The 14,037-nt window shown below is 50.9% G+C and overlaps 1 protein-coding gene across 2 annotated transcripts in view; it reads right to left on the bottom strand.

Moving 5' to 3' along the window:
* Nucleotides 1-829: 829 nt before the first annotated feature.
* The window catches only part of XXYLT1 (xyloside xylosyltransferase 1), a 170,308-nt gene continuing 157,100 nt past the window's right edge, over nt 830-14,037 (bottom strand). For both annotated transcript variants that reach the window (XM_023260288.2, XM_045037109.1), the window contains exon 4: nt 830-4,029. In XM_023260288.2, coding sequence (XP_023116056.1) covers nt 3,633-4,029 — 397 coding nt within the window. In that variant the 3' untranslated portion in view covers nt 830-3,632. The remainder of the gene's footprint in view (nt 4,030-14,037) is intronic.

Genomic DNA, 14,037 nt, shown 5'->3' with positions numbered 1-14,037 from the left:
TGTGCTGGGGGCAGGGAGGCTGCTTGGAGATCTAGTCCAATCCCGTAGCCCCTTGTAGCCCAGTTGGGAAGGGTTTATCCAAGGACCCCTGACTTCCTGATCACGGGCCTCTCCAGAGTGGTATGGCCAACAAAAATATCAGACGGCCTACAAACAAGAGTCTGGTCATCCACTGGGCTGAGGGAGGTGCCACCAACACATTGAACGTGCCCCAAACGGCTGTCATTTGTTATTTTAAAAGGATATTTTAAGTGGTAAGAATCCCCTTGCGTCTACATATTATTTATCTGCTTGCCAAGACCTTACCATCAACCTTCCTCCTACAACACTACTTTGAGGGAGCTCTTGTTACCAGTGTCTCAAAGTGGGGAAAGAGGTGAACTTGGATGTCCCAGACTGCCCAGGTGGTGACAACACAACATGGATTCAAAGCCAGGCCTCTGCCTTAGGTGTGAGGCTCTCTCTACCGTATCACCCTGCCTGCTTGGAAATTTCTGCTTGCCCTGCCAAACTCCACCTTCAGCCAAACCTCTGGGCCCTGCATGTGGACACGAGCCAGGAAGTCTCAGAAGGAGCAAGGGTTTGGCCTTTAGTCAAAGCAGAGGCTGCGGCACAGCTAACTTGCTCCCTTAGCCCGCAAACTCCTGGTGCACTCTGGCTGGGGGCCCACTGACCCAGCACGCTGCTCTTTGGGTTGATGAGATGCTATTGAAGGGGATGCTGTAGCGAGGCTTTGACACACCTGTAAGAATAAATCTCTTCCACAAGCCCACGAGCTTTCCAAAGGCCAAAAGATAATAGAATCAGAAATGAAAGCAGAGGCTGGAGATGCTATTATTAGGTCACTTTTATTTAGAGAACTAGGGCATCCATAGGGAAAGTTGAAAACCCAGAGCCTACTTAGCCGAGATTATGTTTTCTTACGGTCAACGGTAACCAGGGCCAACCAGGAGTAGAATAGCCAGGGCGACACTTACCTGTAATTACCTGTGGCAGCGGCTACAATTTAATAGCATTTATTGTTTATTGCAAAAGTAATTAACATTCAGAAATACAGAAATAAAGATGAAGATAGAAAGCACCTTAATCCTTCCTAGTTCCCAGAAATGTTCTTTTCAGTCTTCTGTTTTACTCCTTCCTATAGGCATACATATGGTCTGCAGTGAAAGTTTTCATCACACAAATTAACCACAGCACAATTGGTTATGTCTGTACTGCAATGATGGTAACAGGATTCCGGTGATGAACCGGCCCTCCAAGATCTGCCCAAAAGTGGCTCATCGTACAGCACAGGAACGCCCGTTGGCTCTGCTGGGCTGGCTGGACTTCCCGCTGGGTGTTATTTTGCTGTTCACCAAGGCCACTGGTGACAGAGGAAGGGGGAGCTCCCGAGTAGGTGAGCTCAAAAGTAAATGAGGAGATTTGACTTGGCCTTTGCCCATTTTGATCAACCAGTTTACTTTTTCTTTGCAATAACAGAAGACTCTCATGGCTCCAGAAACATGTGAATTATTGAAATTGATGTAGGAAAAATACCTTTGTTATTCTGCGTCTAAAATTCTTTAGCATTTTCTCTTTTTCCCATTGAAATAATTTTTTTTATGTGGTGTTTGAAACATATGGGGTTTAATTAAGTATAGCAGAACAGGTTCTCTTTTTACATGTACACATACACACACATATGTAATCTTACAATTAAAATGAGGATCACACTGTACATATAATCTTATATTTTGCATTCTTAACAGTACATTGTAAGCATTTCCCAAGGCATTAGATATTCTTTAAAGATATGATTTTAATGCCCACATTATTTTATTCCTTGGATATAGCATACATTATTTATCCACTCCCCTAGTCAACACTGGGGGTTGCTCCCGGTTGTTCTCTATTAAAAAAACTCAGTGTGATAAATAATGACTCTCTGTCCACATCTCTTGCTATTTTGTTACAATACATTTTAGAATTTGAATTGCCTTCATGAGGTTTTCATGAGTATTATCAAGAGCATACATAAATCCCCCAATACGATGCACACAGCAGGCATTCAATCACTAGTAGCTATAAATAGGAAGTCGAGTACCTAAGAGAACAGACCAGTTCTGTCAGAGCAGAGTCAGGAGAGGGACACGCTCCACTTCGTCAGGGGATGATGTAACCTGGCAGTCTGGGCTAGGAAAGGTGAGAAGGGAAGGGACTGCCTTTGCTCCCGGGAGCAGACGGGCCCGCCTATACCCAGAATGCAATGGTTCTCGAGTGACACAGCCCTGTTACCCTCCCTGCTCCCGCCTCAGACACGCTTCCCCGTGGTCCGTGGTCTGCAGTCCACAGTGAGCACGCTTAGCTTAATCATGTGGACTTGGGCGGAGTGGGGGGGGGGCGGCAGCTCTGAATGACACTGATTACACTCTTGATTCAGAACCTTCAGGTAGCAGTAAGCTGTGATCAGAGAACAAACAGCATAATCATTGTGTTCTCAAATGATTTATTAGCTGTTCTCACTCATGGTGAAAAGAAATAAAAAAGTAAATGAAATTGAAATAAAAGGAGATGAAAATCTAACAGCAGTTCCCCCATCCCGAGGACCTCTGCTAGAGGAGACAAAATGGACCACCAGGGGCTTCATGTCTGCATCTTACAAGGGAACTCATTCAGGGAAGAGCCTAATTTTTTCTAAGGTACAGGATCTGATATGGTACAATAAGAAAGTCACAGGATGATTTTTTTAAACAGAGACTGAATGCTTATCAGCCTATGAGCGGCACCCCTTCCGGGCCACACGCTTATGCACATACACTGCTGGGCTCCTCTTTGGAATGAGTCTTTCCCGTCCAGACAACTCTACTGCGTGTCCCTGGGGGTGGCCAAGCTCTGTTCTTTGATGGCGGATCTGATTTCTGAGCACAGTCTGGTCACCTGAAGCCGGCTTGGATGAATAAGGGATAATGAGGTTCTGTGATGTAGTTGGGAGAGAAAAGCTGTGGAGGCTGAAATAATGAGCCCAGTTTTCTCATGGGGGCCACTGCTGGCCACAAAGGCTCTCTCCCCGCAGAGGTGGTGACCTTTAAACCTATACGAGGTAATGTGGGCATCGCGGGAACAAGCACACAGCCTCCCAGGGTGCACATGTGGAAGGCTGATGTTGATTTGGATGCTTAAACTCTGGGCTGGCTGTTAAAACCCCGGCTCACTCGTTCAGAGCTCCCTGGGATCTACAGCAGTACTGTTTTGTTCCTTCCTGCAAAATGGAAGCTTGTTAATGTAAAATAAATGTATATTTGGTCTAAAAAAGGCCAGGCATTTCCATTCTTTGGGGGCTAAGGGCACAGAGCGCCATTTTCTTTCCTTTCTTCTCTTTAAATGCCCGCTTCCTAGCCCAACGGAAGATGTCTATGTGTTTGCCCTCCACGATGCCTGGTACCCTGGAGAGAAAAGGCCCAAGCACCAGCAATGTGTAGTCCAGGCCTCACCGGGTGGCCTCAGGACAACAACCTGTGGGGTGGGACAGCTGCAGCTGTCATCACAAAGGACATCCCCACGGAGGGTCAGACGCCACCCTGGGCCTGTAACAGAGGCGCCCCTTTGCTTCCAGGAGATCCAGAGATCCGAGGGCATGGCGGACGAGAATGTACCTAGGCCTCCGGGATAGGGGTGTTGCAGTTCCCATGGTAGATCTTGACGTGGCCCTCACACCGGAAGTAGGCTTCAAAGACGTCACTGTAGCCGTGGTCCCTCCACCAGGTGCAAAGCTGCCGGTTCCAGGTGCAGTCCAGCACGTGGAAGAGCTCGGGGTGCTCCATGCCGATCATGGTGAAGAAGTCCTGGTCCCCGAGGTGGCCGCGGAAGTGGTACTTGTCAGCCAGCTGCTGCACCTGCGAGGGCTCCAGCAGGCGGCCGTAGAGGGGGGACTGGCGCATGGCCTCCAGGTTCAGCAGCATCACTCCGCTGTTGAAGCCGGGGAGCCCCTCGGGGGGCGGGCTCCCAACCCGGGTCTTGGGGTTCTCATGGCGGAACTGCCAGAACGTGTGCCTGGGAAGGGGAAAGAGAGCAGATTTAACCCGGTTTGGGTGGGTGAAACAGTCTGCCGGCCCTATTTTACAACCAGCCTGGAGGGAGAGGCCATTTTCACTCCAGTTTCACAGCTACGAAAACTGGGCAAGTCTGAGGTTCAGAATCAGCATCGTGCGGGGCACTCTCCTTACTGCAAGCCTCGTGGTCTTCCCATCAGCCTCTGCTACTCCAGGATGACGTCATCACGAGCGTTTGTATAGGACTTAGCAAGCAGCAGGCACTGCATGAAATCAGCTTATTTACTCCCCACCATAGGTGCTCTGTGGGATGGTATGGTACTTCACAGCGGAGGAAACTGATGCACAGAGAGGTCTATAGCTTGTCCAAAGTCACACAGCTAGTAAGCCGCTGCAGAACCAGGGACTAAATAAACCCAGGCATCTGTCTCTGAAGTCCACTTCTTAAGACAGAAATGACCCAGATAGAGCTAGCTTGCTTGCTTGCTTGCTTGCTTTTCTTTTTTTCCTTCCTTTCTTCCCTTCCTTCCTTTCCTTTTTTTATTTATTTATTTTGAGAGAGAGAGACAGAGACAACATGAGTGTCTCTCTCCATGAGGAGAGGAGCAGAGAGAGAGAGAGAGAGAGAGACAGAGAGAGACAGAGAGAGAGAGAGAAAGGGGGATGCCAAGCAGGCTCTGCACTGTCAGCATGGAGTCTAATGTGGGGCTCGAACTCCCAAAACTGAGAGATTGTGACCTGAGCCAAAATCAAGAGCCAGACCCTTAACCAACTGAGCCACCCAGGCGCCCCAGGTAGAACCTTCTAACCCCTTGTCTTTGACTGTGATCTTGAAAAGGAGAGGAGAGAAGTGGGGAGGAGTGCTTCTGAATCTGGTGAAGAGGTAGGAAGCTAACTGCAGGCTGAAACGAAATCGTTTTCTGCTTTAGAACAAGCCTCATTTATTGAGGCCCCAAGCCTAGCACTTCTGAAAGGGTGGACAGGGGTTGGAGGCTTGAAACAGCTCTGGGCACAAGTGCATGGCTTAGGATGAAAAGTGGCTACAGAATGGCCAGGTAGAATTATGGCTATTTTAGAGAGAACATCACCTCGGTGTCCATTTTTCTCAAGGCGGGTTCAGAAATCTGATCTAGGCCTACGGTTCATGGGGTGTTAGAACCAGAGGGACCCTTCTAGGTCCTCTATCCAAATGCTTCCATTTGGAGAAGGGAAGACAGATCCAGACACCTCCTTGTGGGTGACAGGGTTAGAGTGCTGGCCACTCTGTTCTCCAGCCCCCTGAAGTGCCTGTGAAAGTTCCCGTGTGCGCTGCAGGGGTGGGCGGAAGGGGGAGGCAGAGAGGGCCCAGGCTCCATGTCCCCAGATGCACAGTCAGCAGTGGAGCCCACGGCTGGCAGGAAGGAAGAGAGATGGCAGGCCCTGTGTCGTGGGCAAGGGGCAGGGGAGCATTCCACATCAGACTACATCCCCCCTATTCTTACTAGCCCCACTCCTTCCCCTCAGGGTCCTCAGGATGGGGAACGCGTCAGGGCAAACCAAGTCTGCCCCCAGCCTGGAAATACCACCTCCGGGCCTGCCAGAGGTCACTCCCCCGACCACTCACAGGGCAGGATCTGTGTGGTGAAGCAGACGGTGCGGTGGAAAGAAAACCAGGGTCCTGGCCCACGGTGGCTGCAGCGATCCATTTTCCAGTTCCCACACATTTCTGCATGTCTGGGAATGGAGAGCCCTTCCTTGAGGTCTCGCATATCACAAAGGGCACCGAGAGTTTGATCCTGGTGAGGGGAAAGCGCTCCCCTTGGACATTCTTACAAGTGGAATAACAGGTCTATTGTTTGCATTTTGCCATAATTGGACTATGAGTGGAACAGAGGTCTGGCGCCTGCTTGATGATAACAACCTTGGCAAAAATAAGCTTCTAGAGCAAACGGAGATGCTGCAGCCCTTCTAGCCACAAAAGCCTACAGTGATGGGATCGCGGGGGCAGTGGAATGCAGTCTAGCAACTTCGTCCATTTTACCATATTTCTTCCAAACGGTTAACTTCAGGTCCAGGAGCAAGCCGGCTAAGCTTCTACCAAACGAAGCTTACCTGAGGGGCTCTGGCCCCGTGTGAAACGGCCTAACGGGGTGGGATTGCCCATTCCTCACCTGCCACAGCACCATGAGGATGGCAGAGCCCTCTTACACTCCCCACCTCAGCTCCTAGGGGCACAGGGACATTACTGCCTGCATTCCAACAGCGAGCGGAGAGAGGTTCTCAGGGCGTCAGGGGCAGGCCCGACTCGAATATGAGGCCTCTGATCCCTAAGGCCCCTTTCACTTTTGCCTCAGATTCCACAGGCTCGAGTTTCCAGGAGCAGCATTTGGAGCTCAATCTCATTTCTGAATTTGGCGGACATACCCAAGGCCACAGGCTCTGGGGACCAGGCCAACAGGTGATGCAGAGGTTGCTGGTGGTTCACTGACCGGAGGTCAGCCCCGAGAGCTTCTCTGAGGGGGGTCAGAGAGTGCCTCAGACCCTCGCCTTCCTCACAGGGCCTGGGGCTGGCCGCACATATTCACAGGCCACTGCCAGTGGTATGTGCTGAGGCTGCAGGAAACCTCTGTATGAATGTAGGTATCTGGTTCCAAGTCCTGGAGCTTCCAGAAGTTTCTCAGATTAAGTTCTAAGCCCATAGTCCAGCCATGTTGCCCTGACTCGTCATCTGGACTTGGGCCTCTATGGAGGCTTGTTCCCATCCTCCACTGCCACCTGGAGACCCACATTAGAGGGGATAAGATAAGATTTCTTTCCCTTCAGGGACGGCTTCAAACTGCAAAACAAACCCCTGTGCAGATGGCCCATTGTAAATACTGAGTCTTTCTAGAAATCAACAAGCCTTGTTGGGGAAATGACAATTAAGAACCTTGAAGCACATTCTTCCAGTTATGGGCAATGAATTTCCTAAATTTTTTCTAGTGAGTATGTCCTAACTAACAATCATAAAAAACATTATTAAAAATGAGTAAACTAGTTTTCATGAAGAAAACCCATATTGATGGAAAGAAGTATTTGCAATCATTTTGAAAACAAAGTCATTTCCTCTCTCAAGTCCTTCCCTGTTGATCACTAACAAAGTCACTCCAGCAAGTCTCTCAATAAGAGAGCCTGGCCGGAGAACCTAAAGTTCACATTCCCTGCGAAAGAAACATGTTCATTGTCACAAATAACCCTTTCTCCTCCCACCATCCCAAATCACAGACTCTCTTGCCCTGCCTATCTCCCCATGATTTTCTCCTGAGCTGGTCTTTCTTAGCTAAGGGTCAGAGCTTTCCACTTTCACTTTCAAGATGGGAGAAGCAAGGATGGGAACATACAACGAGCCTGGACAGTCTGCATAGAGCTCCCTAGGAAGGTTCTAGAAGACCCTGCTGACTCAGGCTGAGTTCAAGCTCTAGGTTCCCAGGTAAGGAAGGCTCCATTTTCTGAGATTTGTGAGGACAACAATGTCTATGGCACCTCTCCTCACTGTGGCTCACCCCTTGAGTGTTCATCAGAGTCAAGGGCAAAGTCACTAATGAGCAAGCAAGGCTGGGCCCCTTCCCGGAGGAAGCATACTGTCTGGATGCTATCTAATCAGTGAAGGCTGGAATCAGGAAACACTACTCCCTTTATGCCCATGCTTGTGTACCAGGACCAATTAGCTTTTGTTTGACTTGGAAGGGGCCCTGTTTTCCAGCCCTCTGAGAGGAAAGGCCAGGAGTGAAAAGCAATGTTCAGTGACAGCCCAGGGTTCCATCCACCCCAGGTCCTGTGAGGTGACAATTCTGGGTGATGTGGGGATGATTTCAGAGCAAGGACAATGTCTCTCAGTCCTATCTTGGGCTGAAGTTCTGGGAGATGGGCACAGACTCTTCAGGGAGAGAGAGAGAGAGAGAGAGAGAGAGAGAGAGAGAGAGAGAGAGAGAGAATCCCAAGCAGGCAGAACAGTGCGGAACCTAGCGTGGGGCTCAAACTCATAAAGCGAGAGATCGTGATCTGAGTCAAAATCAAGAGTCGGATGCTTAACCGACCGAACCACTCAGGCACCCCCACCATGAAGCTTTAAATGGCCATTTTCCTGGGGCATTCCTTACTGCCAGGAGTATAGCTGACCCTTATCAGGATCCCTTGCCAGCAAGTTAGGTCTCTAGCTTTGCTGTACAGAAATGTTCCCAAAGTCACACGGACTTTTAGCGGTAGGACCGAGGCGAGAGGGACCCCTCCGGGAACCACCAGCCTACCTGAACCTGAAGACACATAAAGACTCTTAGCTCGTGTTCCTTTTTTACAAAGGAGGATGCTGAAACTCAGAAATGACGCTGTCCATAGTCACACCGCTGAAAAGGCAACCCCACGATCCCAGGCTAATCATTTTCCTTTTCCACAAATGCCTCTGCTCAGAAAAGACAACTGCTCCTTCCCAGCCCTAAATGAGCCCTGGGGCAGGTGGGGCGGTGCCACTTAGTGACAGCCTTTCAAGAAGCGCAGAGTTCACGCTTTCCCACCTGGCAGGGACTACCTCTTCCAAGCTCAACACGCCTGCACCTGGAAGGGGAGCTGGGCACCTAAATGACTGACGGGCCTTGCTTGGGGCAGCAGGCTGGAAGGCATGTGTTCGCCCTTGTTTGCAGGACCTCACAAGAAACATACGTTTGCTTTCAAAGACCAGCCCTGTTTGTGGGCCAGCAACTGGGTTTCCAACCACAATATGCCCAGAACTGAGAGAGGAAGACAGGGCAGGGGTTGAGGCAGGCGGCACCTGGGCAGAGCCAGGAGTGTCGGAAGCAGACTGCCCGGCAGGAGAGCCACACGGCAGGGGTTTGCTGGGGGCCCTCCTGCAGAAGGCAGTGGCACTGGGGCCTTCCACTTGCCTCTCCCTGCACCAGAGGCATGAACGCAGCCTCCTCTGCGAACTCCTGGCATTTCTTCAGCGTCTGCCCCAGTCTGAGAGAATGAGGGTTCACGGGAGTGAGATGAGCAGAGGATGGTCTCGGGGACAAGGGGAGGGCGACAGGGGTTCCTATCTGTTGAGCATACTTCCCCAGCATCTGTGTGTTCCAGATGCCATTCTGGAGCCTTTCGCTGGGGGAGGAGGTCACAACAGCGCACTGGGGTAGGTATAACATGAGCCAAATTTTCTAGAGGGCAGATTCTTATGACCTGAACGACGGGCTCATCAGTCTTAACTACAAGATGGCTGAGCTCTCTGCTGCGGTCTGCTAGGGCTGCCCTAACGAAGTGCCACAGACCAGGTGGCCTCAACAACATCAGCCGATCCTCGCCAGTTCTGGAAGCTGGAAATCCGAGATCCACATGTCAGTAGGGCTGGTTCCCTCTGAGAGTTGAGCAAGACCCTGTTCCACGCCTCTCCCCAGGCTTCTGGTGATGTGTTGGCAATCTCTGGCATCCTTTAGAAGCATCGCCCCAATATCTGCCTTCATCTTGACATAGCATTCTTGCTGTTTGTGTGTCTGTGTCCAAATCTCCCTTTTTAAGATATTAGTCATACTGGGTTAGGGGCCTACCCACTCCAGTGTAACCTCATCTTAATTACATCTGTGACGACCCTATTTCCAAACAAGGTCGCAGTCTGAGGCACTGGGAATTAGGACTTTGGCATATAAACTGGGGAAGGGGGCATACACTCCCCAACAGTGAAGATGAAGGAAAACAGTACATCTTATCTTCGGCTGTGTTCTCACTGTCCGGACGAGGAGGGCGCCTGTGCAGTCTGGAGAAGCCCTCAGCAAATTCCCTGACTCCCGCTACCCCCAGTGAGCCGAGACAGGCCATCATGACAGGCTGGGTCACGTCTGTCCAGAAGGGTGAGAGAGGTAGGGAGGAGGTAGATGTCTGCAGCTGAACACACAGGTTGTAGGGAAAAGCAGAGCGATGCAGAAATGTGGGTGTGGGTATGGTGGTGGGGGGTGGGTAAGAGCTCATGTAACACCAGTTGGCCAGCAGAGAGATGCCTGAAAGTCCACAACGCAATGTCTCCTAGTTCTTAGGGAGCCATGCAGGAACACCAGACAACATGCTGAGTTGAGAGAATAATCAATCAGCGATCATTAACGGAGCACCTAACGGACCCTGATACAATGGCCAGTAGATCATTCTTGCAAGGAAGAAACCAGTGGTCTATCAAGGAGATGAGACCCTGATGTGAATACTGATGTGAATACACCAATACTGCAGTCATGAAATGAAGTGAGATGAAGGGGTCTGCATCTGGAATCAGGAGGCCAGGGGTAAGGGCAAGCTGTGCAGGCCCCTGGGCCTCTCAGGGCTTTGGTTTGCTCAGCAAGGGCATGGAGATGGTGGGGGGTGAGACCCACAGGGCTATAAATGGGACTCTAGGAGCAAATGTGTGCACAAACCATGCCCAGCACCATGCCCCTGAGAAGTGGCCCTGACTGCCACACAAGGGCAGACACCCCACCCTGCCCAGGCTTCTCTCATGGTGTGATGATCCTTAGAAATCAAACCGCGTCCACCTCGCCAGCCAGAAACCGTCTGGAGGCTTCTGTTGTGATATGGCTTCCTGCTTCATGAAGTCTAGAATAAAGGTGACTAACACTGTCTCATTCCCAAAGCTGCACCAGTTATGACCAGTCTTCACTGCAGGGCGCAGCAGTGGAATCATGGAGGGCAGGCATCCCTGCCAGGAAGGCCTCTAACCCGCCACAAGGTGGCCCTCCAAATGCCCACAGTCCTCCTTCCCCCCGGAGACCTCTGAAAGGGCTGCTGGTCAGCCGGAGGCCTCCCATAGCAGGGCAGAGCCAGAGTCCCAGGCTGCCCACTCCCCCATGCCCACAGGAGGGTGGGATGCCCTTCTCTGAAGGGCCAGTCTCTCCTCTCATACATCCAAGGAGCACGCAAGGGCCCACCCACCACTGCCCAGCCCCAGCCTGCCTCGACATCCTGGTCACGTGGGCTTCTTCCCACACCTGCTGCCCCAGAGCTGTGAACACAGGTGGGTGGGCTGGGGAATTCATGGTCACTCTCTCTGACAAATAGCTCCAGAGCACGATGTGCCAGAACTGTTTTAGGCCCTGGATGGCTGCATGGGGGGGGGGGGGGGGGGGGGGGGGGGCTGGAGAGGGACAAGGGACAGACAATGGAGGAAGGGGCACTGGAGGGTTCAAGCAGGCAGATGGAGCTCAGAGGGGCTTCATGCCTGGGCTATTTCATGCGTGATGGACACTAACAGCCAGGGCAAGGCTAAGAGGATAAAAGGGGAATGACCCATTCAGTCTTGAACAGATGCCAGCGGGACCTGGGGCTGGATACAGGTCACAAGCGCAGAGTGTGAAGCAAGCATGACAGAATTCTGGGGAGTTCCAACATTTTGGGGATGGAAGAGGAGGAGCCAGGAGAGATGTAGAACCTTGGAGTAGCCCAGCTACCTGTGCCCCACACTGATGGCCTGAGCAGCCCGTACCGACTCAGGCTGTGGGCCATCCATCTGCTGTGGGAATCCCCGAGGAGCCATGCAGACCTCCAGCTGGGCCTGTGGGCTCTCTGTGCTCATTCCAACCTCCCGTCCCCAGCCCTGTGACCTAGTCTGACTGTCCCCAAACTTGCTCCCCCACCCCATCCCTATCCAATCCAGTGGGTCTCCAGGCCTTCTCTCCCTAGATGCCGCCCTCCAAGCCCTTTTGCTGACATCAACTGCCCATTCTCTGCTTCTCATTCACTGATCTGGACAGAATGACACCTCAAACAGTACTAAGTATCTCAGCCCCCACCCTCCCCAAGTAGAAACCAATCATGCCGCCTCCTCCCAGGCCTCCTGGGAGCAATGAACACTGCCTCCCCACCCCACCCCCCACTTCCAGAGCAGTTGTCCCCTATCCATCACAGCCTGAATCCTCCTTGCCCCCTCGCTCGTCGCCATGCCCACCCCCCAAACCCTCTTCCACTTGCTCCATCCTTAGGGGCACCCTCAATAATTTCAATGGTCGTGATGATGGCCTCACCTTGGTGTCATGGTTCTTCAAACCCCACCTGAGCTACCTACTCAGTTCTCCCTCCGTGAACCTTGCCACCAGAAGGCACTCTGCTCCAGTGACAATGGGAAGCTGGGATAGGTCCCCTCTGACTGCATCACCCTGCGCGTACCCCCACAGAACCAACTCGCCGGCTCCTTGGGAATTTCTGGGGCCCACCTCTCCTTATTCTCTAGATCATTAGTTTCCCTGGATCCTCCTGGCTCCCTTCCCACCCTAAACTGCTCCCATTACTGGGGTCATTCTCACTGCATATGAGAATATGGCAGTTATTAAAAGCTGCAGAGGATGGGAACTTGGAAATGCTATAGGAGGCAACAGACTTTGACAGAGGTGAGTGATACACACCAAGGAGCTGGACACTTAGCACTGGGGAGAATGTGGACAGGATGGGAGTCTATACGCCGAGGGAAAGGAATGTGTATGCCAGACTAAAGAGGGAAGAAATGGGGGCGCCTGGGTGGCTCAGTCGGTTGAGCGTCCGACTTCAGCTCAGGTCACGATCTTGCGGTCCGCGAGTTCGAGCCCCGCGTCGGGCTCTGGGCTGATGGCTCGGAGCCTGGAGCCTGCTTCCAATTCTGTGTCTCCCTCTCTCTCTGCCCCTCCCCCGTTCATGCTGTGTCTCTCTCTGTCTCAAAAATAAATAAACGTTAAAAAAAAAAATAAAAAAGAGGGAAGAAATGTAGGGGGAGTGGCAGTGTGGGTACTTTGAGGAATGATCATCATGATGATGGCTAATAGGGAGTACTTACTGTGTGTCAGTTCCTATTTTAAGTCCTCAAATGCATTGATTCATTTAATGTCTATAATACACAAATGAGGTAAGTAGTATGATCTCCATGTTATAGATGAGCAAAATATTGTGGGGAGATATGAAACATTTGCTTATGGTCGTAGGAGCCAGGCAGAAGAGTTTACCAAGAAGTGGGAAAACCCAGGATACATCTGAGACTAGAGAAAGGACATAAATGAGAAGATGCAGGTTTTGAGTCAGGAATTGGGGATACTGAGAAAGCTCAGTTATGGCGAACTCTAAATCTTGGGAAGGTAGGAGGTGAAGTCACCTATGGAGACAGAGGGCCTTGGGTACAAATAAGGGTTTGAGAGAGAGAAATGGTTTACGAGGGCAATGAGGAATCAATAAAAGCTGGATAAGGGATTTGCCTGTGTATGGAAGGTAGAAGTAGAGTCAGGAACCCTGGGATTGACAACCAGAATGTGTTATTCTTCTTTATGACTTTAGGGCCTGGTGTGGGTATTTGGTTCCTAGCAGGCCCTTGAGAACTGTTAAGTTTCAAATGGATGAATGGACAGATTAAAGAATGAGTAAACAAAGGAAATCAGATGGCAGAAATTTAAAAGAGGAGAATGGTGAGTGAAGATGGAGGGACAATGGTTCAGAAAGGCAGCTGGGGGAGAGTGTGCCCCAGGCCCTGTGAGCTACAGCCACAGGGGTCTTCACTGGGCGTAGCCAGGTCTCAGTTGGGCCGAAAAAAATTTTCCTCTGTCCTTCAAAGGTTCTTCCAGCTGGTAGGAGAATTAAAGCGACATGAAACAGATTAACGGGAGAAAATCAACATTAATTTTGTACAAACGGGAACTCTACATGCTTGAGAGGCTCAAAGACAGAAAGGTTAAATGAGGTATAGATGCCATCCTGAACTAAGGAATGGGATAGGGGCCTGGGGCTTCAAAGGGGAGGAGGGCAATTCACAGGGCAATACAAAGAGCAGATGTTTGGTAATTAGATGTTTGCCCTGCCATACAGATGGATCATTCAGATAAAATTTATGCCCAGTAATAACTCTTATTCTGGGAAAGACTCCCAATTTAGATTCTTCTAGGTAGTTAAGAGAGGAGCAAAAGTTTCTCTTGAGCCTGCAGGGTCTCAATTGCCCTCAGCTCAAAACAGTCTACATACCAAAGTGGCACATTTGGAGAAGACTTGTTCTGAACCCTTGTATCTCTCTCAAGGG

The sequence above is a fragment of the Felis catus genome, chromosome C2, assembly GCF_018350175.1.
Source record: "Felis catus isolate Fca126 chromosome C2, F.catus_Fca126_mat1.0, whole genome shotgun sequence".
NCBI classification, from domain to species: Eukaryota; Metazoa; Chordata; class Mammalia; order Carnivora; family Felidae; genus Felis; species Felis catus.
Note: the sequence above shows the minus strand (reverse complement) of the source record. Positions and strands in the feature narration are given on the sequence as shown.